Source organism: Asterias rubens, chromosome 13, assembly GCF_902459465.1.
Source record: "Asterias rubens chromosome 13, eAstRub1.3, whole genome shotgun sequence".
Taxonomy (NCBI): Eukaryota; Metazoa; Echinodermata; class Asteroidea; order Forcipulatida; family Asteriidae; genus Asterias; species Asterias rubens.
Window position 1 is genome coordinate 4,620,045 of NC_047074.1, and position 24,729 is coordinate 4,644,773.

Below are 24,729 nucleotides of genomic sequence, written 5' to 3' on the forward strand. Positions count from 1 at the left end.
TTTCACATGGAGTAATTCATTATTTTGTAAGGGGTTATCTTTACGATGTACCCCTAAAAAATGTCAAATAATCCATACATACAAATAACTTTAACGGCAAATATTGACTTGTAGAAGATATTCTTCCTGATGGAATTGTACTTAAAACTATTTTTCTCTTTTAATAACGGAAATAATATGTAATTCTGGTATTATTTTCTTCTGGACGCCCCCTAAAGTTGAATGTATTAGTCCATCTAATCAGGCCGAGTTGAAAGAGCGTTTCCATGCCAAAACCTACTGCCCTCTAGAGTCCAGCAAGGGATATGCGAACACTAATGGACATTTGATGCCATTTTCAGCTCTCTGTGGTTTACTTATAAAACCAAAGACTTGCTTGTCCTTTTTGAAAAGTAGTATGCAAACTACTAATTTAAATGTCTATTCTTTATATTCCTTCCTTGAACCCTATCAGTGGTAACTTAGTGACATGGGGCGTGTTCCCCCCCTTTTAATCTGGGCTCGAGATTGAAAATTACCGAAGTAAAATGGTTTATTTTGTGATTATTCCAATGTTATCAAAACTAGTTTTCATGCATTGACATGCAGACATAATTTTTTAAACATCAGATTATCTGTAGCTGCAAAGAGGTTGTTCAGAAAAATTCAACTTAAACTTGGCCAGAAGTGCCCTTAACAAAAATTAAAGGCAGTGGACACTATTGGTAATTGTCAAAGACTAGCCTTCACAGTGAGTGTATCTCAACATATGCATAAAATAACAAACCTGTGAAAATTTGAGCTCAATCGGTCATCAAAGTTGCGAGATAATAATGAAAGAAGAAAACACCCTTGTCACACGAAGTTGTGTGCGTTTAGAAGGTTGATTTGGAGACCTTAAGTTCGAAATCAAATTCGTGGAAAATTACTTCTTTCTCCAAAACTATGGCACTTCAGAGGATACCACCAACCTCTCCCCATTACTTGTCACCAAGAAAGGTTTTATGCGAATAATTATTTTGAGTAATTACCAATAGTGTCCACTGCCTTTAAGCACCCTTCCCTAAATTCTACCCTAGTTTTGGCTCTGGTCTCACGATCGATTCAGAGATAAATGGTGCATGTAAAACTGTGTATACAACGCTTATCGAACAGCAATAAACAAAGGAATCTCACCAAAAAATGATTGAACAACAACACAACAATAATGAAACAAATATTACAACCTTCAAATACATTTTAGTGCAATATTTCATTTGATTTATTGTTTTTTTAGTGTTTGTATGGTCATAAAAATAAACAGACAAAATGCAGTGGTTTTTTTTCATTTACATGTACATGTACATATACATTATGATGTTTTGCATAACAAAGAGTACAGAAAATAGTTGTGTGATGTCTTATAAACATGCTTTCTACAAACTCCAAACATGAGCCCAATTGCATCAAGCCTGTAAGCACAAAAACCTGCTTAGCACAGGAAAATCTTGCTTAGCAAAAACAGCTTCACCCAACATTCCATAAAGTATACGCTGTTGCGACTGGTGCCCAAATTCAAGCAGTATTTTCTGCTAACAGCTTTATGAAATTGTGCCCTGGGCCAAATGTCATAAAGCCGCTAAGCAAAAAATGCAAACCTTGCTCACCAACTACAACAATGAACAACATTGTGATTCAGCTAGTATCCCATTTCCACTAAGCGAAGTGCTTTTTGTGCTTACTGGTTATCATGAAATTGGGTCCTTGTTTTTTATTTCATAAAACTGTGAACAAGATGTTCCTTCTAAGCATGAATTTCAACGATATTTAAAAAAAAATTACAAAAGGTAACCAGCCAATGAGTGTATATGTTGTATGATAAATCAACTGGTAACCAACAAATAACACATGCTTAGCTTATCTGCTCACAGTTTTATAAAACAATTCAACTTGATCAGTTGATCAGCCCCCAACATAAAATTGTATTTTGATTGAATAAAACATAAATACAAAAAGTGTTTTAAAAAAACAATGTAAAAAGTGTTCATTGCAAAATTGAAAAAAAAAACATCCAAAACCCATCAGTGAATTTACCCCCCCCCCCCCACCCCGAACAAAAAATAAAAATTGTGTTGTACCCTTCCACTGTACTTAAGCAAAATGAACATAGCAAAATGAAAAAATTTCATTTCAAATGTCAAAAAAAGTTGTCCCCCCCCCCCCAAGGAAATTTGTTTTCTTTCTTTTTTTTCTCCTTAAACAAAATAAAAATAATTTCAGTCTGGTCAAAGATTGTTAACTCTAAAAAGTTGTTAACTCTAACAAACCTGTTAGAGCTACAAAAAAGTGTATCCCCCACAACCCCCAATGATTGTTTAAATTGACAATGATATTTGAAGGTTGGGGTTCACCAATAATGAGAACCAATAAATAGGCACAAGTTTCATGATTTTACATATATTGATAACACTTTGACATATTTGTTTACTTATAACTTATCTGGAGTTTTGAACCATAGAAATACAACCATGAGTACCGTACGCTGTGCTTTGACAAAATTTGTCAATACCATTGTCAATACCATGTGACACAAAGGTTAGGCAAACTGTAACAAATCGATCAACCGTAGGAAGAAAGCTGTATTTTTTCCGAAACTGATGTACTAGGAATTCTCCTGGCCAATTTCACAGAGCTGCATAAGCATAAAAAGGAGGCTATAAGCATGACAAATTTCTGCTTAGCAGAATATACCCACCCAAGCACCATGTCCAAAGTACCATCCTGCTTATATTTGCTTTGCAAAAAATAGCTTGTTAAAGGAACACGTTGCCTTGGATCGGAGGAGTTGGTCTATAAAAAGCTATGTAACCGTTTTTAATAAAATGCATATGGTTGGAAAGATGTTTTAAAAGTAGAATACAATGATCCACACAAATTTGCCTCGAAATTGAGTGCTTTTCCTTTTACTGTGCGAACTAACACGATCAGCCATTTATGGCCGACCGTGTTAGTCGACAAGGTAAAAGCAAAACCATGCAATTTAGAGGCATGTTTGTGTGAATCTTTGTATTCTACTTTTACAACATCTTTCTACCCATATGCATTTTATAACAACGATTACAAACGCTTTTCAAAGACCAACTCGACTGATCCAAGGCAACGTGTTCCTTTAAGCTATAATTTCTGCTAAAGCAGCTCTAGGAAATTTGGCCCCAGTTCTATTTCTATGATTGTACTCCTAACTTATTACCTGCCCCCTTATTTTAAATATGAATCATACATGTAAGGTACATCGTACTTAAAGAAATCTGGAAATTTTTAACCTGACAATGAACACACGTTTTGGTATTGGGGAGCGGTATGAAGAAAAAAAGAAACTGTGCAAAAATTCAAAAAACAATTAAACTACCAATAATGAACAAATTGGACGACATACTTCAAGATGTCATCAAGTCGACACAGGCTGTTTGGGAAAAAATAGTAACTTTACAAAACAAAAAGTGATCAAGAGTTGGACCAAAAACATGAAGTTAATTTGTCTTAAGTGTCTTAAGTACATTTAAGTACATTTTTTTAAAGGAACTTCTTTTCATCAATCCTGAGTCAGTCACAAAAAGTACATTTCAACAACAAGATATCACTGAATAAAAAAACACTCATTTGGGAACCAAGTAACAAATTGAAATGATTAGAAGTTGTCACCACGTTTCACTAAAACAAAAAGCGTACGAATCCAGAATTCTTTTTAACTGACAGAGTTTTCTGTTGTAAAGATTACATGTACAGTGCATCGTGAACAGAGAAAGTCCTTTTTTTTCTTCTCTCGAAACATCGTCTTATGTTTGTCTTAAGTGCTTGAATATATTGATGATTTCTCTGGGTTTTCTTTTTTTTCCAGGATTATTTTCAAGAAGCACTTGTGAATTCAACTTCAGTTAAAAAACATGTTTTGATTTGTTTTTCTTTCATTAAGGATACCAGCCAAAAAGTGAATGATTTTTTTTTATTTTTTGGCTTATTTTTGGCTTACTTTTCTAAAATAGTGCCACACACAACGACTGCATTCCAGGAATAAACAAAGTGTTTTCAAGCAAAATATGGAACGAAAGGTTTTCTATAAGGCGGGTGGTTTCAAATGTCAAAGAAGAGTAAAAAATCAATTCTGTTTTGTCAATATTCCACCAATTTCTTCAAATAAATAAACTGAGACGTTACCAAGAGATAATTTTAACAAAATATGTTACGCTGGTGGGAACAACATCAATACAATAAAGATAAAAAAATATAAATTAAAAAGAAAATCAACATTTTCAGCAACATCTTCTTTCCTTCTACTTACAAGTAGTGAATAACATGAAATGCATAGTAACACATAATGAAGGCAACACATATACGTAAAACACATATTCTTGATAGGCATGCAGTGATTGCATATCGATAACAGTAAAAAATAAAACGACTTTTCAAAATTTCATGCATTTTGTTTTACAGAGATTATAAATATATCCTTGTACATACTACTGTTTTCTTTTTACACACTTTGTTATTTTTAGTTTTCAGCTGAATGTGAAGTTTGCATAGAGTTATATATAAGAACTAGAGGGCACACTGGTGATGCTTCTTGCACAAACGCGACGGGACCGCAAGGAGACGCGTATGCGCCTTTCTGTACGCATGTTTAATAAGAAACACACATTGGAGTTGTGTTTATTGAAGGCTACCAGATGCTGTTTTTTCAACTTACAAAATTGCCGCACAAACACACACTAAAGCAATGCCCGTTTGTTCAACTTAGAAAATGGCCGCCTGTGTGCATGCCGGGTCGAGTATATAGGCCAGTGCGCCCTCTAGTTCTTATATATAACTCTATGGAAGTTTGTTACTATATGCAGACTCAACAAATCTCTACCAAATACATTCGGATGAACACATGAAAAATACCTCTGCTGGTTCCCATTGGTGAAAGAACATAAATGCTGCAGTAACCAACCAATCACAAGGTCTCTTAGATGATAGCTCATTAGCATAAAAGAATCAGGAACTGTTTTAACAAATTAAAATTCAGCAACAATTGTAGAAAAACACAATTCTACTGTCACTGGTTTGTGTCCAATATAAACCAAAACAACTTTTAAATCACTTTCAAAAACATGGTGCTGTTTAACTTGACAGACAGCAGAAAGAATTACAACAAAAATACACAGTTTCATTCATCTGGGGTGGATTTCACAAAGAGTTAAGACTGGTCTTAACTCGAGTTAGGACGAATTACTCGTCCTAACTTAGGACTAGCCACACATTTTGTATATCTCCTAGGACTAATCCTAAGTTAGGACTAGTCCCAAATCGACCCCAGCACATTCAAAACTGTCGTCCAAAATCTGAGATAAGGCAACAAGTTTTATTTTTTAAATAGGGAAAATGTGACTTTAAAAAATGTATTCAGTTGAAAACATCTCTTTTTAAAGTACAAGCTCAAACACACCTTTGGCATTTCAAGAAATGACAGACATGACTTTTAGAGTTTTGAGATGTGGTGGATGTCTCATTACGAATATTCAACTTTTAGAAAAGATTTCCTCCTTAAAAAGTATTTGCCAAGTTACCATCTCGCAAAAAAAAAGTTATAATGTTATGTTTGATCCATACAACATAACTAAACTTTTGTTTAAAATGTGGTGATAATTTCAACCTATGCCGGTTTTCTCTCGCTTTTCTCCGTGTTTTTTAAGGAATAGAGGAGTAAAAAAGAGTACAAAGATAAATTTAATAAATATAGTACATTTCAAAAAGATGGAAGGATTTCCCGCGATACAAAGAAAAACACTCACAATTTGGAGTAGTTACTACAGAACAATTGATGCTGGCTTACTCTTTGCTCTGTTTACGTTTCAACAGTTCATCTTAGATCAGGATTTTGTAGATAAAAAATGAGGACGAGTTTCAAGTTTTGTTGTCGAAACATAAGTAGTTTTTGAGTTATGAATAACACAATAATGCTTGTCTTTTAAAGTGAGAGAAGAAGAACAAGAAACTAAACATGAAGGTTTTATTTATCTGGAATCCTGACCCTTATTCAGTTTCTTACAGTAAAGTGAAACCAGAGCACCAGTCCACAGTTGAAAAACAAATTAACAGAAAACATCCATAAGGCATCAGATGGAAACAAAAACATACGACTATATGACAAACAACAAAAAAATATAAAAAGGACAAAAAAACTCATAAAATATACAATATAATCATATTTAAAACATGACAATGTTATATAATGGTTCTGATTTTGTACAGGTGCTTAAGTGTACAATATATTACAATAAACAATTTACAATGCAACAATAACACATTCAGCCCTTTAAATTACAAATGCATATTGAACTGTACATTTTTAAATATAATACCAACGAAAAATGTTGGTATTTGTGTGAGGCACAAAGAACTGTGTTACTAAACCCAACCCTTAAAAAATATAAATCTAAATTCATGGTATTTTATTGCCGCAGATCACCCAAAAAAATTAATGCTTAAAAAGCCCCATGAAAAGTGGATTAATAAATATAAACTGATACTTGATACTGACTTTGTAACAGTCTCAGGGCAAATGGCTGATAACTTTCCGAAGAAAAATTAAACAGTGTATAACTGTACCCGTAATACAAAGATTTTAGACAGCTAGTCTTGCAGCCCGTGGTCAACTTTCAAATCCCAGTGGTGTGGTTGCCCAAACCATGAAGGGAGCATGCTTTTTTTGACAGACAAGGTCTCATATAATCATGCACTGAAAAACGATCATCAAATCTTTATGATTAATTCAGATCAAGTGAAGAAGCAGGAAACCAGACCAGGCATAAATCCTTGTTTTGAAAACTTAGTCATACAGCCATTTAACCCCTAGCTCCCTCCCCTTTCAGCAAAAAAACCTATAAGCAGCTCAGAATGTTTACAAATAAATTACCATGAATCCAGACTTTCCCAACCCCAGCTTTACAAAAAAACGCCCTCTGATCTTAAGCCTTGACTTCATCATCTGAGTATTAACAGATGCATGAGGCAGGAGAGAAAGAGCACCAGACTCAATGTCCATTTTGATGTCTCGTGCCACGACCTCGTCCCCGAGTGACCCTCCTGGTCGGTCTGCACCACGTTGCTCTGAGTTGAAATTCTCCCCATGAGTTCGGTGACAACGGTCGACGTTGGCACAAAGTTTTGCGGAGGACCGGGCTGGATCCTTGGCGTTTTAAGGTCCTCGTAGGCCACTGCACCGCCACTCCTGTTTGTCAGTGCTTGGATCTGAACCCCGTACCGCGTACCAGTCTTTAAGTTCTCAATATCATAGCTTTTCTTTCTCTGCATGTGTAAAATGAAATTAAAAAATGAAACTGTTGAAACACATGTGAACTATGTACAAAAGTAACTTGTTTAATTCTGTATTTATTTTCCTTATTTCTTGCTTTTATAGTTGTTTTTTTTTTTTTTTTTTTTCCGTTAATGTTCTGTCTTGTGCTTTTGTAACTTGATTGTTGTTCCTTGTATTGGTCGAATAGATAATAATAACAATAATAACTCCTTTGAGAAATATGATCAAGGGGCACCATAAACCACAACTCCAAGGCCCTTTTCAACCAGGGATTAGAGTCATTAATTACGAAAAAGTCTGAAACTTTGATACAAATTCAAAGGTATGTTGAAATGATGCCATTTCAACTGTTTGGTAACCCCTGGGATTAAAGATTCCAAGAAACTTTTGGAAACAGTATCCAAAGCGCTATACAAGTAGACCAATGAGCAGGATTTCTTATTTTGTGGAAACAAATATTGTGTGATTTTCTTCACCAGGCCGACATAAAAAGTCTGAATTCAGTCAAAAGTCTGAACAATCTCATCTCTGTTTTCAACCAAAGGGCTGGTAAATGTTACTAAGAAAAGAAGGGTCATAAGTCAAAAATAAAAGCTTACTTCCATACAATGATAATTTTAACAAACATCGAATCTTACCGCTGGTAATATGATACTTTCTGCCTTGGACATCAAAAGCAAAGGAAAGCCCTCCCCAAATAGAGTGTCCGAGATCTGGGCATGCTCCGCCCACACGACCCTGTAACCTATGATGTCATACAGGGATACGGCTGGAGGTGCCCATCGGAAGCGTGCCGTAATGTTGGTGTTTGCCAGTAGAAACACATATGAGACATTCTGTGGCTCACTCGGGATGTCCGGAACTGAAAGTGAAAAACAAGGTTACATTGTTGTAAGTTGTTATAAGTTCATGTATTTTGTTATGGTAAGGCAAGCCACTACAAGCTACCTGGCTTATTTTGGGCTTCTGCCTCCACGCGCTTTCCAGCTAATTTATTTTTTTCCCGTCTTTTATGCAATATGCATTACAATGTAGTTCAGTAGTTTGTGAAAATGTGTTAGTGGAAATGAATTGAAAGTTCCCCGACTGCTGTACATGATTAAGCTCACTTTAAAAGTCAAAGCTGGTTATAGGCACCAGACTATTTCTGATATAAACCTCTTTTTGTAGCCATTATCAAAACCATGGTTTAAACCTCAGCTCAGGCCTCAGCCTGGTCTCCGGCTAGGTCTTGGCTCTGGCTTAGGCCTTGTCTCCGGCTAGGCCTTTGCTCTGGCTTTTTTGTAGCCATTATCAAAACCATGGTTTAAACCTCAGCTCAGGCCTCAGCCTGGTCTCCGGCTAGGCCTTGGCTCTGGCGTAGGCCTTGACTCCGGCTAGGCCTTGGCTCTGGCTTAGGCCTTGGCTCTGGCTTAGGCCTTGTCTCCGGCTAGGCCTTTGCTCTGGCTTTTTTGTAGCCATTATCAAAACCATGGTTTAAACCTCAGCTTAGGCCTCAGCCTGGTCTCTGGCTAGGCCTTGGCTCTGGCGTAGGCCTTGTCTCCGGCTAGGCCTTGGCTCTGGCTTAAGCCTTGTCTCCGGCTAGGACTTGGCTTGCGCGCTGGCTCCGACTTAAAACCTTATCTCCGAATAGGCCTTGTCTCTTAGCTATGGCTTAGGCCTTGGCTATGTCTTAAACCCTTATCCTCAGCTAACCCTAGGCTCTGGTTTAGGCACTGTCTGAATTGCCATACCGAAAGTATATGCTTTCAAAGTGGCCTTGCTGAATGGAGCTTAAGCCCAAAGCGTGGTTTGATCTCAAGAGCATTTTATTAAAGGCATCCAAAATTAGCAGATTTACAATCAATATCATACCTGGTGTGGGGCAAACTGGTTTCACCCGACCTTTGACCTTCAACGCATTACAGGCTGGCGTGTAGAAACGAATACTAGTTCCATTACTCCTCAGGCGTGTATCCGATACAGCTACTAATTCTACCCGATACTGGCAGTCAAACATCAAGTTGTAGATGTCGAAATGGCGGCTCTGTTGAGACGGAACAAACAACGGAAATCGTAACAATTTTGGGAAAGCAAAGGTTTCCTGTAATTGGGATTTTAGTAATTCTTGGCACACTCATTCCGAATTTCATTCCGAGTTTTCTGAACGGGTCAAGTACTTCGCACTTTACAGCTGAGTTCAAGCTCATAGGCGAACAATTCTTAAACAGCCAATTAGCAGCTATCATTCATATTAGATTATTGAATTTGAAATTATTATTCCTAGGCCTAGAGCTATTTGGTTTCGGTTTTTATCTTCCCAGTACTTTTCAAAACGTGTTTTCCAGGTTTTTTACATCCTGCTTTGATCTGTATGGACTTTTAATGATGGTTTTTCTATCAACAATGTGTACCTTTGATTCATAAAATTAACTCTTAATGGTATTGGGCTGGTTGATTGTTTGTTTGGTAATTTTACCAGTCGTGTGTTTAAACTTTAAGCTACTTATAAAGAAATTTGATGGATTGTACCAGTGCAATTCAACCTATCATTTTATATTAATCTATTCTCAAAAAGGGATGTCTTGTTAAAAAATGTATATTTTGAATGGTTTCCTCATGCACGTTAGAATGTAGTCTGTGGTTTAAAAAAAAACGTGTTATTGTCATAATAACATTTAACGGTCATAAAGTGCATGCAATTACATTTTTATTATCGCATGCACATCTTCAAATTGATGACAGATTAAAGAAACATTGCCTTAAGTGGCAAATCTACAGATACAGTTGACTCACTATCTTTCCACTTTATCAAAAACCGACATCGAAACATAAATCACACAAACTCAGTGAATCCTCACAGGGTTTGCCCTTAACTTTTTCAGCAGGACCAGTTAGCTGCCTTATCGCTAGTCTGCCAGCTCTTTTTCACTAGTCCATGGTTCATATTAAATAGGGCTGTTTTTCCAACACTTACAGACACTGGACACTATTGGTAATTGTCAAAGACCAGTCTTTTCACTTGGTGTATCTCAACTCATGCATAAAATAACGAACCTGTGAACATTTGAGCTCAATTGGTGGTCGAAGTTGGGAGATAATAATGAACGAAAAAACACCCTTGTCACACGAAGTTGTATGCGTTTAGATGGTTGATTTTGAGACCTCAAATTCTAAATCTGAGGTCTCGAAATCAAATTCGTGGGAAAATTACTTCTTTCTCGAAAACTATGTCACTTCAGAGGGAGCCGTTTCTCACAATGTTTTATACTATCAACCTCTCCCCATTACTCGTCACCAAGTAAGGTTTTATGCCAATAATTATTTTGAGTAATTACCAATAGTGTCCACTGCCTTTAACAAATCAGCTAAGACCACTCGGAATGAATTCTGACTGGTCCTCAGGTGTTTTAACTGGCATTTGGCCAGCAGACCACTGTCAAGAAAAAAGCTGTGTCACTGGAACTAAACTACATGTATTAAAAGTGCTTTCAAACCGACATAAACTAAGAGAAAATTGGACCACAATGATACTTATTCTTCAACAAATTCACAGTGATTTTAAAGCAATACAACAATATTTGCGAGTAACATTAAAATGACACTTTGACATTGGCGTCCAGCAAAAACATCACTATAAGTTGTACCGTGCAAATTTGAGACACAAACTGGAATAAGAAACAATTAAAAACAAGACATGTTGACATTTTTGGACAAAAAAATGTTTCATCAATATTACAAAACATGTTGTGCTATAGATAGTTCCAAAAAGACGCCATATTTACGGGCAAACTGTGCGTTGGCTTGCAGGCACGTCAAGCGCTCAAATTATTACAGCCGAATAGTCCAACCTATCGTGCAATAAGTTTTGTGGAATGTGCGCGTGCTGTACATCACTGTAAATTTACCTAATATTGCAACCCATCTATAAAACCACAAACCACCGATGTAACTTTTGTAGTATCCTTACATCAATTTGATGTTAAAAAACACAAGCAAGATATTTTTCTAGAAACATCTTCAACCCTAGCAATGCATGTGGCTGTGACAATTAACCCATCCGTTTTTAAGCATATATATGAGGATTTGTATTGGTTACAACACACCATGTGACCATAAAATGATATCAGTTAAATGCTTCAAGTTGCGACCCCAAAAAAGTCACAAATTTCAGCTTTGAACATGTGTATGAATTGACTGGGTCAATGTTTTAAAAAAAATTTATTACCCATTTTGAGAAAGAAGTATAAGGCCTGGAAAATTCGACTGAGAGGGCAAGGCCATTTTGATTTGACTAAGGGCACTTCGAAGTCTATGGGAAACTTTTAAAAGCCACCTCCATGGCCTATGTGTAATCCAAGGTCAAGAGTAATTTACAGCTTCAAATGCATGGTGTTAAGTGTATTTATTAATACAAGGCATTCTTCTAGGGTTAAGGATACACCAAATATAAACAGACAAAAATGAGATTAATAGATGACGTGATGGTGAATCAAAGATAAAGAATGGATGGAAAGGTCAGCTTGGTAAATTCATGCACACATTAACTGGCAGGTACATGGTAAAACTTGCAGTTCACGTCAGTACTTCACATCGTGCAGTTGGTGAGAGAGGCTTTGGTTTTATCAGGGCAAAGAAACTTACATGTGTTGTGGCCACCTTTTCCGGGTACTGGGGAAATAAGGCGTTTGCCTGAGCAGGCCGAAGGCAGGAAAAAAACATTTGTGAGACAAAAGAAGGATACGACCAAAGGAATGAAAGCAAGGGGAAAAATTGATGATAGGAAACAAGTAAACCCATGTCCCAGAAAACAGGAGCAAGAATGTCACCAAATGATTTTGTTTAATGAACATCTGTCATCTGGGCCCAATTTACTAGAGCTGTTAAAAACAGAAAATACTGCTTAAACAAATTCAGCTAAGTAAAAAATAAGCAGGATACCAGCCACATATACGACATGTGAGATTGTATTTTGGTTGGTAACCTTAATCTGGTAAGCATATTTATTTTGTGCTTAGTTAAGCAGCTCCATATAACTGGGCCCTGATTTCCTCAGTTAATTTTAAAAGGTGATAGAGGTGAAATTTGGAACATTCGATGGACACCAGCTAAAAAGTCTACAAGAAATAGATGTCCGCTTGTGTGTTATAAAGACAAAGGGTTGCAAGTAAAAAAAATTAAGTGTTGTAAAACATTATTAATTAATTACTTGGTTTGTCCACATTAACCCCAGGTCATTAACCTTGGTCTGTAAAACAACTGGTTTGGCACCAGCAGTGCTGGCTTGGTATTTGAAATTATTGAATCCATCAAACTCGCCTACAACTATGAGATAATATTTTGGAGGAATTGGGGTATTTACAAGCGAGCATTGTAAAAAAACTTACATGTGTTGTAGCCGACTTGGTACTATTTTCATAGTCCTGAGCACATCCCATCGGTTGCCAGTGCACCATGAAAAGGTTTACTGTTTCCTCAAATCCTGTAAAAATGAAGTCAAGAAAATATTAAGGTGTATGGCTTTTGTTATTATTTATGTTAATATAGCGCAATTCCATTCAGATCATGGCGCTTGATAGCATCGAGAATGAAAAACAAATACATTTAAAGAGCAACTAGAAAAGAGTGATTTTTAAGTTGTTTTTGAAGACGAAATGGTGTCCAGTGATCAAACGTGAGCTGGCATTGCTTGTTCCACAGTTTCAGGCCAGTGATGGCTTTATCCATGTTAGTGTTTTTGAACCTAGGTTCTGACAGCAGCGTACCATCTTGGTAGGATCGAGAGAGAAAAAACAGATCGATCGTTATTGTTGGTTTTTTTTTTGGGGGGGGGAGGGTAAAATTAACCTCGGATGTAATTCCTTTCACAGTTTCATTAAGTGGGTCCAACTAGGAAAAAACGTTCAAACTTTCAAATTATTTCGCCTCAAGAATGAGTTTTGAGTAGATTTTTTTCGAGGACCAGAATAAAAATAAAATAACTAAAAAGCACCTTGAGAAGAGACTAACCTTTGGGTTTCTTCCACGAGATGCGGCACTTGAGGACTCCTGACTCCCAGTAGGGATCTTCGGGCGTCACCTCTCTGGGTTCACCGGGTATCTCCCCTGCCTCACCTGGGGCTGGTAAGGGGTCGATTGGTTTCGGGACGTGAGGAGAGTCTGCAAGTCCTGAAATCAAAAAAGGAAATTGTTGGGTTTTGGTTTTGTTTTTTATGCAAGTTTGCCCAAAACAAGGTTTAAAGCCACTCTAGGTCAGCCACTCTAGGTAAGGGGCTACAAGAACAAAATTATTAAACATGACAAAAACTCAGTAGAGCTGGAGGCAGGAACTGATATTCCTCTTAAAACAGTCCAGATTGTAGGATAATAATAATAACCGTATTTATAACGCGCCTTTTGCCTAAGGAAACAAAGCGCCAGGTATTATTACTGCAAGGAGTGGGGCGAATTTTGAGATATAAGACCTAATTCTTAAGCACCATGAAATGGTTTACAAGGTGCTGTGGCGCAATATGCTGCCAATCCAGTCTTTGTATTTTTGTTGTCACTTGTCTGTGTATCTGTCCTGTAAGGCATCCCTCCTCAAGCTCCGCTTTTCGGGATTTGACCCAGTATCACTTCATCTTTAAGTTCTTGTTTATTAGACAGCCATTTTGTATGCCTCCTTTGTTAGTTTAGTTAAATTATATAACTGTCTATTTCCTGCATGCATTTTCTGTATTTTCGTCTGTCTGTGATATGGAAATAAATGTTATATGAATGACTACGAGTTAAGGTTTGACGAGCAAAAATATGCTTACCTCCTATCGTACGGATTAAGATTTCCGTCCTTTCACTTCGCATTCTTGCATCACCCCACAGGGATATTGCTTGAACTTGGATCTTGTATCGCATATCGGGGCGAAGACTTGGTATGGTAACGCTGTGCTGACTCTGCAAAGAGAAAAAAAAGTAAATTAAACGTTATCTGTCTCATAGCAAGCACATCAGCTGAATTACAACCACTGAACACTTTAAGTAATTGTCAAAGACCAGTCTTCTCACTTGGTGTATCTCAACATATATGCATAACAAAAAAACTGAGAAAATTTGTTGTCAAAGTTGAGAGAGAAATATGGAAGAAAAAACACCTTTGTCACACGAAGTTGTGTGCTTTCAGATGCTTAATTTCGAGAACTCAGCTGAGGTCATGAATTCCACCAACCCACTACACTCATCCATCCATTTGCCCAGGGAGGAACATCCCCACCCTTCCTTCAGCCAAAGTATCAAAACCTCAGCACATTTTCACCCCTACACCTGCCTGCCCTTTTCACCCAATACCCCTCTACCCACCCATCTTCATCCCACTCCAACCTAATTCAGTCTGTACTCACCCCAGGAATATTAATGCTATACTCTGTGACCTCAAAGAGATAATGCATCACACTGGACGGCCATTCCACGAAGAAAACCCTGTACCTAGTGATTTGCAAATCGCTGCTCTTGGGAGGGTCCCATAGAATCTTGACGTCAATCTTGTGGTCGAAGGTAGCAGTGGACTGGCCCTCTCTGAGGTTAATAGGTGAACTGGGTGACTGAGGATCTCTTGATAACCTGAAGGGTGTCGATGGTTGACAGAATCCCATGGAGCCGTTTTCATTAACAGAAGCAATCTGGAAAGTGTAATACTTCCCGAGAGTCACGTCCACCTCGTAACTCCTTTTTTCCGTCTGTGAATGGAGAGAAGAAAAAAGAAAAACACCAATGAGCACTAAAAACCAATCAGATTATTTGCAAAATCATATTTTACCTAGTACCAATTAGTAGGGGTGGGATTAGATAGGTGTAAACATTAAAAACCGGGACCTATAACAAAAGATTACCTTAGGGATCCCGTGTGGGCAAAAGGTTCCCAGTTGGAGAGCATACACAAAACCAATGGGAGCTGTTGCCAAGAGAGTACAGTCAAAGGGCTCCCCCCCCCTCCCTCTTTACTGTTTGCAGGAATCATTTTCTTAGAACAATTAGCAAGTGTGAAATAAGAGTAAAAGAAAATAACAGATTTAACAGGAAGCTTTTTTTGTTGAATCAGAACAGATTGGAGAGGTCCACTTACTATTGCAAGGTCGGTCCAAACATCCATGTTCCGCGTACTGGGATGGCGCCCAGAGTTATTTCTACCCTGTACTACATAGAGTATGACGCCACTCGCATCCTGACTACCTCTAAGCTGCCATTCCAATGTGATGGAGGAATCCTCAAGGTTTTCTGTTACTGTTGGGCTATTCCTTGTCTTTGGAGGAAGCTCTGTAAAGGTGATGAATAACAAACATTCGCATTTTCAAAACTTTGCAAAATGCACAATTCATCATGAAGCCCGGTTCATACTTCCTGTGAATGCAATACAAATTTGACGTGAATTTGACGTCACAACCCCTCCTTTTGCAGCGATATTCGCACTTGAGTTGAGCAGAGTTGAACTACTGCGAATTATCTGTTGCGAATTTGTGACATCAACATTCGCTTCGCATTCGCAGGAAGTATGAGCCTGGCTTCATGCAAAAACAATTTAATAAAAGATAAGCATTTTCTAGTTCCCCTTTGTATTATAATAGTCAGACAATATGATTTTTTATTCTAAATGCAGAAGATTTCACAGAAAGAATTTAGAGGGGCTTCAAAGTTGAATTTAAGTTTATAAAACGGCAATGAAAAACCAAGCAGTAGAACCAATTTCAAATCAATCTACACTTTGTAAAAAAAAAACAGCAAAATTTGCATCCCATTCCACAAGGGTCCTGACACACTCCTGGGCCCAATTTCATAGAGCTTCTAAGCACAAAAATTTGCTTAGCATGACATTCCTTTCTTGATAAAAAATAGGATAACCAAACAACAGCTGAACACCAGTAACAAGCAATATATATGCAAGAAACGTACATTTGGTTGGTAAACCTGTTTTTACCAAGGAAGAAATTTTATGCTAAGCAAATTTGTGTGCTTAGCAGCTCCATGAAATTTAGCCCTGGGGATAATCTTGTATCAGCCTGAACAAAGCATACCCTGGAGTTATATTACATCAGCATACTAATTTGTTGATGAATCCCTGCTTATATTTGAACTAGTTATCTTTTAAATCATTTATCCTGTAAAACTAACTGATAAGTATGGCACAGTGTTACATGAAGTCTCAGTTGGGTTGGTTCACAAAAGTGTCAAAGCAAACAACTTTTTCATGGAAGGGCGGGGGGGGGGGGGTGATTGCAGGCCTGGGATTTTTCCCTTGAGGTTCCCCTGGGCCCAACTGCATGAAGCCTATAAGCACAAAAATTTAATAAGCATGAAATTTCTTCCTTGATAAAAACAAGATTACAGACCAAATTTTAATTTGGTGCATATTGCTCGTTACTGGCATACAGCTGTTGTTTGCTTATCCTGAAAATCACGTGGAAATTTGGTCGGTAATCCTGTTTTTGTTAAGAGAGAAATTTCATGCTAAGCAAGTTTTTGTGCTTACAGGCTTTATGAAATTGGCCCCTGGTCTTGGCCTCCCTTCCAAATTTTCTCAATAGACTTTCAAATGGAAGTGCTCCTTGCAAAATGAAAATCATCTTATCTTGCACTCTCAAAGATGAAATTCCAAAACTGAGATTGGTTTAACAAAAAGGGGGGGGCTTGGGGGGATTGACGTCTTACCCAATCTGTTCACAATTGGTTCTTGGCATGTATACCCACAACCATTATAGCAACATTTCTCCTTCCGGTTACATTGCGAGTCATTAGAACATGTCTCAGCGCAGGCTTTACCGAATCCCTGTATTGTATCTAGCGGCGGGCAAGTGCCAGTTTTTTGGTTGTGACTTAATTTCAAATACTCGCAAGAGCTGTGGCACCATGAAATGTCAGACGACAACTGTTGAGAAGGAGAAGAAAAGTATTAACATTTAAAGTTTAGAAGAAAAAAATTTAAACAGTTACAGTTTACAGTATCATTTTCATTAAAAAAAGGAAACACAAATTTGAAGCAAACATTCCGAAAGGGTTTTGCATTAAGCTTATACTTTCCTTTTCATTCTGCATAACTAAAAGGTTTTGCAAAATCGATGGTTATAAAAATTGATTTAAATGTTGGCGTCAATTTTCCGACAGTTAGGAAAGTTTTAAACCTTCAAATGAGATACTGAACAAAGCAAATTTCCATTGATTAAATATACCTAGTTAAAAGATACAGCATGAGTTATTGTCAGGACTAAACATTATCGCACATAACCAGAGACAATCATGAACAACAATTTTCCTGATAAGTTTTTATTTTTATTTTGAAACGAACTCAGCTGTCAACATTTGTTTCGTTAGAGAAAATGTATTCCGCATTTTGTGATGTTTTGGCGAAAAATCAGGAGTTGCAACTTTAAATTTTGGTTGGATAAGAAGAAGTTGACAAATCAATTTGGGCCAAAATTTTTGCTGCCTTTTCAAACAGGAGGCAGCCTACCTCTTTAACTCAGCGCCTTGTTGAGTACCTTGTTTGGTAGATACATGCGCAATATAAGACTTCGATAGTATTATTATAATTATTATTTGACTTCCAGAGCTGTCATTACTCACGTCTTGCAATCAGGGAGATTTTAAACACAAACTAGGGAGACATTTCGAATTACGAACAACTTGATCAAGACAATTTCCAAGTTTGTTCATTAGAACATGGAAAGATTGTATCATTTTCAGGGAACTTTCTGCAAAATCAGAGAGAGTTGGCAGCGCTGGGCCACTTTCTTAGCCAACATATTCACCTCGCCAAGAACGATTGCCAAAAAGGAAATAGTAAATGAACGCTTACTTTGTGCCACTTTTTCCCTTGACATCTACATCACAGGAAAACTCAATTGGATGTAGATGAAATTTATCACGCATTTGTCATAGTGCCTCAATTCTTGTCAGTTTGCAGGTAGCATAAGTTTCACTTCAATCACCAATTTAAATATAAAACAACTAGCTCATTTCACTGGCCACTCCAGGGGGAAATAATAATAATAATAATAAATAATATCAAAGTCTTATATAGCGCACGTATCTACCAAACAAGGTTATCAAGGCGGTGAGTATATAAAACAAACTTTCAGAGAGATAGGTTATTACAGTGATGAATTGCTGGCACAGGCAAAATCCATTAAAATGCATAAAATCAATACAAATAACTGTTCCAGAAAAATGCAGACTTTAAAAATTTTAAAAATAAGTAGTAACAATGACAATATTGACTCACCACACATTTTGATTTGCATAATGATGATGTTTTATACTCAGATGAACAAGGAATAACACACTGCAGAAAGGATGGGGGAAAAAAAGGAATGGTATTAGAAATGTCAGTTCTTTAAAGCCATTGGACCTTTTCGGTAAACAGTATTGTCCAAGGCCCACACTTCGTGTATCACAACTTCTATATAAAATAACAAACCTGTGGAAATTTAAGCTCAATCGGTCATCAGAGTCGGGAGAAAATAACGGGAAAACCCACCCTTATATCAGCGTGTTTCGCCGTGTCATGACATGTGTTTAATTCCCGTAATTCTCGATATCGAAAATTGATATTGTTTTACTGTTTTCTCAAAAAGTAAAGCATTTCATGGAAGAATATTTCATATCAAAACGACTTTTCCAAAAATGCAGCCCAACAAAAATGCTTTGTTGTATTGCAAATCTAGCAAGGGAGTGTAGTCTGGACCCCTTTAAAAGTGACATATCCTGATTGCTATTGAAGACAGGGGCTATGACCAAGATGGCAGGAGCTCATCTTTACAAGTCCGGATCGAACACAAAGATGTTTGACACTATGGCAAGAGTGAATCGACCATGATGCAAATTCCCAAATAAAAGGATACCATAAAAATGTCTCAATGAAATCCCTTCAAGCAGCCCCCAAAATAACCAGGGATTAACAAAGCTCTTGATATTATTTTAACCAAACAATAACTGACAGCAAATCATTTTTTCATTGTACTTTGAGGAACCATTTCAGCAAGACAGATTTTTCATTTGAAAAATATTAAAAACTAACAAAAAAACATCAGTGAATTGTTTATTTAGCTCAGTAAAAAAGGACAACCAGCAAAAATACTAGATCATTGTATATATGTTGTTTGTGACTATCTCATTTCTTGCTTTTTGATAAATTGGCTACGCACTTGTTTCAGCTTAGCGTCTCTGTGGAGCAAAGCTTACAGTTTACATAACTTGTTTACTGTTTTTTAAATATAGTTTCTCATGAGGATGTTGAACCCGTGAGATCACTTCCAGATATGCAAAGAGAAAACAGTAATGTTCCATGAACACCTGACTAGGCAAACGACAAAGACGGATGTCACTCGGACTAAAGGGGCTACTCTGTGTGGCGATTGTTTGAAACGCTGGCAACTTGGTATAGTAGCCCGGGTAAAGGCCCACGCATGCCTCATAGACGGACGACTAAAGGATGTGTTATCCCCCTCGATGATTGGCAAAAGGGAGCTTCTTCTCTCTGGACAGACTGATTACATGGTGCAACGGGCACGATCCATCCCCTGCATTGTACAAGTATCGCCTGCCATCAGGGCCACGAAAGAAAGCAACCCAACAACAGGGGATCTTGATAGAGAGGGTGATACATTGTCAATCACCTATCCTCAGTCATCCTTTGTTCTGGGATTTAGTTCCTTCTCAAGAAAGACACGTAGGTTCTTAAGACGCAACGACTTTAATCAAACTTTGATCGTACTGTGGCTCATCTACTCTGTCAAATCTGTTGGTCGTATAGGAAGAGGAAGTTATTTTCTTCAATAAGAACACAGGATGAGGATTAAACAATTGTTCCTGCAAGGAATGAAGTTTCTTGATATTGTTTTTTTATATTTGAGTAAGTGAAGTTAAAATGATAAGATCAGACTTTGGCCAATATCAAAGGAAGCTAAGCACAAAGGAATCTTGCTGAGCGGAATCATATTACCAACAATGAGTACTGCTTGCTTATTCTTCCCTGAACATTTCTGCACGGCACGGCAGATAACTAGTCAATATTATCAATCCTAAAAGTTAGACCGCTGTCAAAATTCATATCATTTGAAGTTAACTAGAATTTGAATAGAAATTTTCTCTGTAAATTTTACCGAGAAAATTTGATATTGAGAAAATAGGGATACATCTGGTGTCAGGGTTCTCTCTCCAGGATTTTTCAAAACTGTTGGGCATTCTGAACCCAAATGTTTGAAGTTAAGCCTAAACAGGATGGATTGAAATAATATCCTTGGAAGTCAACCCCCCTCCCCCAGAAAAAGTAATAAAATAAATTATTTTGTTCTGCTGGCGTAATCGGATCATGCAATTCACATGAGCGGACCCAATGCAGTAGCTTGTGCATGGGGGAGAACTGTGTTTGCGAAAGGGACTATAATAGCTGACAAATCTGCAAGTCCGCAAATCTACAACATCCACAAGCTCTCCCAGCGTGCAACTCCTACGTCGCCTGTTATTTTGTTTCAGTGGGGGGTGCTACACCCCCACATACCCGGACAAGAAATCTTTATGCACCGGAACAAAATATTCTTTTGACAAAATGTAATCAACCGGTTTGGACTCTGACACATCATGGAGACCGTTTCCAATGGACCAAACCCCTCTCAGGTACAACCAATTAGGAACAAACGCCCCTGTTCACCCTCCCATCCCAGCACACTTAAGGTTTTGATTTCCAAACACCATTCTTATAACAGTCAAAAATAGACCATCTGCTTAAGTTCGATCTATCCCACTTCCTAATTAGACTGAACGTCATCGTGTTGAATTACTCATGTCTCTGGCTCAAATAGCCATTCCGTATTCTGAAACCATTAACTGTCGTGGTATTGTCCCTTTAGCAGTCACTAAACTCTGACCTCAGGAATTTTCTTGTTCTTTTCAGCACAAACCAACAGTAACAATGCCATTATAAAGAGGGGGTGATTTTGCTCTTTGTTGCAACAGGTTTCTGCTGTTCATTTCTTTGCTTTTTTATAGACTGCTTGCATAGAGTGGCCTTTGAACTTCTGGTGTACAGGCTTATAGTATACATTTACACATTCAAGCGCTACTTCTCCCACAAATCAATTCAACAAAACACAATTATGTAAAAGTTGCAACCTTTATCACCCCCCCCCCAAAGAAAAAGTATTTATGCACCCTCTAGCTATGGAACACAATTTAATTTCATCACAATTTTTAATAGAACTGCTTGTATATGTTATCTTTAAAAAGAAAAAAACAGGGGGAAAAAAGCCATTGAGAGTGTGTGAACAAACTCTAGGTGTTCTGTTTCCGGGAGTAAAAGCCTGGTGTAAAAAACAAATATTGCACCTTGCTTTGTTCTGAAAATTTGTAATCAATGATCAAAATTGCAAAAAAGTGTCAAAACAACATGATGACATCATTATGCCGTGTAGGCATATATAATAGTGAGTGTTAATTTGAAAAAACTATGTATCCCCCATAAGTTTTTCACTTCAAAGATTGAAGGATAGCAATCTAAATTACTAAATTTGTTTGACTGGTTTAATGTTAAAATACAAAGTCTTCATCTATCACCCAAACTAGCAAATGATGGGTAAGAAAACTCTGTTTGTGCATATAATCCAAGTGGTACCGTCGTATCATGGCTACAGACAGCTGGCCTACTTGACAAACGGCTGGCCAGCTTGAGAAACGGCTTGCAAACTTGACTCGGTAATAAATAAATAAAAATCCACACTCATTCAATCCACACTGATTATTCTATATGGAAACCCCTCTCCGAAGCAGGGAGAAGAAAAAAAATCCTGTTTTCCATGACAATACCCTGAGCTTCCGTTCCACTTGTCTTTCTATTCTCCGCTTTATTGGTTATTGTGTCAGATAGTTTCAAGCCGAGCGGACACTGCTGGCAAGGGATGAAAGGAGTGGGCATAGCTGACAGGCAATGAAGCGGTGTGTGTTTGGTAAAGCCAGCACACACCGCCCATAAAATCCTTGGCAGCAATCTAAGTGCCCTTGGAGAGCAGCTACAAATAAATTGAGCAGGTTTAGGTTCCCCGCTCCTGTTTTGTTCAATTTTCTTCTCTAGAGTACTTGATTCTTAGAAAAAGCTAAGAGGTTTTTGGACATGTGAGTTAATCTTTTTTCTTTTCTTTTCTTTTTTGTCCCCCTTTAAACCACCCAAGCACTTATGGAAATGTTGAAAGGTTTATAAGTATGTATACACAGAAACAGTAACATTTTTATTTCTGACAGAAAAAAAAGGAGAGAAAAAAAAAATCTTTCTAAATTGACACTGAAAATAATTAGCATGGTACATCTCAGGGCAAACAATTAATATAAATAAAAAAGTATCTGCTTTTGTTTACACTGCATCAATAAGAACAAGTGAATTTTGTCTCAGACAATTATATTAATAAACCTTTTGTCAATCAGGTGTTAATCAGGCCTGGAATTACGGGCCTGGACGCCATTGCCTCTACTGCCATGATCTTAGACGCGGTGCCCCTATAAAAAAATTCCACATAAAATGGAAGTGCCCTTTGTAAAATGGAAATGACCTTGCCCTTTCAAACAATGAAACTCCCAGTCATTCAGCATTTGTTGTTATATCATTCGCAGCCAGCATCTTGAAACAATAAATCTCTGTTTGTCCCTCAATATTTAAGCCTCCTCCCACCCTACGATCCGGGTCTCAGCGAGGTCCCCCTTTTTTTTTCCCCCATCACGATCAGCACCCTTCTTGCACCTGTGAGCATCTCCCAAAGTGTATTGCAGGCCTTGTACGCTCTGGGCTATTTGCCAACCGTATTATAAGCTCCTCTTAATTCCAAATCCAACCCGGGTTTCTCTCACTGCTTCTCATTCATCGTGAATCCTATTCTCTCGGAAAGGATCGAGGAGCCTGTTGTTTGGGGAAAAAGATGGCAGCCAAGAAGATAAATCCGCCTTGTTTCTCTGCTCAGATAAGGTACGGTTTAAGCCAGGAGGTTTGGGGTGTTAGATATTTAAAGAATTCTGACGTCAATGGGGAAAAGAGGCTTTAAAGGAAAAAAGGGTTTAAAACATGTAGATAACTTGTTCCAAGAAGGCCAGACTAGTTTATGTGCATTCCCCGTCTTAACTATTTAATAGAGGTTTGACCTGGGCTTTACCTCTTACAACACTGGCCACGCTTAGTTGTGAAGTTTTCTTAAATAAAGTTTAACAGAAGATTTTGTGTTTAGGTCCCATTTTCATTACAAAATATGTCACAAAATATGTCACAAAATATGAAACTATATTGGACAGGTTAAAAACTTGACTTTGGCTTTTATACAAAACCAAAAGTGCCTTATAAAACATTATTCTTCAATTGATTGAGGAAAATGAAAGGATTTCTTTAACCGAGCTGCAAAAACATTTTAAATTCCAATGCCTTAAAATCGATTGATCATCTTGAGTTATGGGCTCGAAACCCGGAGCACTGCATAACAATAAGCCTTTTTTTAAATACTCAACGATAAAAACACTTGGGCAAAAACTTATGGATCATTTTGACACAGTCAACAAAAGGAGTCTCTTTCATGTCAAAGCCACACAGCATCAAAACCCAGCACTCACAAAGAGAACAGCTACAAATTCTACACACTACAGGAAGGTCAAATCAAGCCAAAGGCACAAGAAACATAACGTTGAATTCAAGTGGCCAGAACTAATCCACTTGTTGGGTTCTCAATGGGAGAGAGGACTGAAGAGTAACCCTGGGTGCAGGGGTTTAGCATCCCACCCAACAGAGTCAAGCACACAGTTATCGCCCGTTTTTTTCAACCTCCAAAATAGGCATTGGGTAAGACTTACTGCCCAGAAAAGTGCACCACAAAGGGGCCAGAGAACCTCAGCTATCTACCCCTTTCATGGCAGCTTTTTTTTTCGGGGGGGGGGGGGGGGGAAATTCAGGGGCTTAATCCACAAGACTTAGGGATCCCTAAATCCCTCTTGTGCTGGGTTTTTGTTCGGTTTGAACACGCCATCAGTCACAATAAATTACATACATGTACAAATGTATAACACAGACAGCAACTGTGTCCACTGTTGGACCCTGAAACCGGCTGTTACCCACTGCGCTTATTATTTGGAGCATTCCACTGTCAATAAACACTCACAAATTGAAAACAATTTGAGCATTATAAACATCTTGGTGTCACTCTCAAGTTTCAATACGCTTTTGGTGTTGTTTCTCCTGCCTATTGGTGAATTCACATGATCAAACAAAAGAATGGGATAAAGCCAAAAGAATTTTGCTGTGTCCGGAATTTTACGAATAATTATTGTTATGGGTGCAAAATTTACAACCATAGCAACTAATTACTGTTGGGAAGCACTGCAGCTGTTGATTGTATAAACCATTTTGAGAAAGAAGTCCCTTCACAGTAATATGGTAATATTTCTTT

The 24,729-nt window shown here is 37.7% G+C and overlaps 1 protein-coding gene across 2 annotated transcripts in view; it reads right to left on the reverse strand.

Moving 5' to 3' along the window:
• Positions 1-5,557: 5,557 nt before the first annotated feature.
• The window catches only part of LOC117298802 (anosmin-1-like), a 42,603-nt gene continuing 23,431 nt past the window's right edge, over positions 5,558-24,729 (reverse strand). Inside the window, exons 3-13 of one of the 2 annotated variants that reach the window (XM_033782134.1) lie at positions 18,543-18,602; positions 16,973-17,189; positions 15,393-15,583; positions 14,671-15,006; positions 14,095-14,227; positions 13,304-13,462; positions 12,682-12,776; positions 11,939-11,986; positions 9,170-9,341; positions 7,954-8,177; positions 5,558-7,305 (exon numbers count right to left, since the gene is read on the reverse strand). In XM_033782134.1, coding sequence (XP_033638025.1) covers positions 6,982-7,305; positions 7,954-8,177; positions 9,170-9,341; positions 11,939-11,986; positions 12,682-12,776; positions 13,304-13,462; positions 14,095-14,227; positions 14,671-15,006; positions 15,393-15,583; positions 16,973-17,189; positions 18,543-18,602 — 1,959 coding nt within the window. In that variant the 3' untranslated portion in view covers positions 5,558-6,981. The remainder of the gene's footprint in view (positions 7,306-7,953; positions 8,178-9,169; positions 9,342-11,938; positions 11,987-12,681; positions 12,777-13,303; positions 13,463-14,094; positions 14,228-14,670; positions 15,007-15,392; positions 15,584-16,972; positions 17,190-18,542; positions 18,603-24,729) is intronic. The other variant, XM_033782135.1, reaches the window with a different exon arrangement.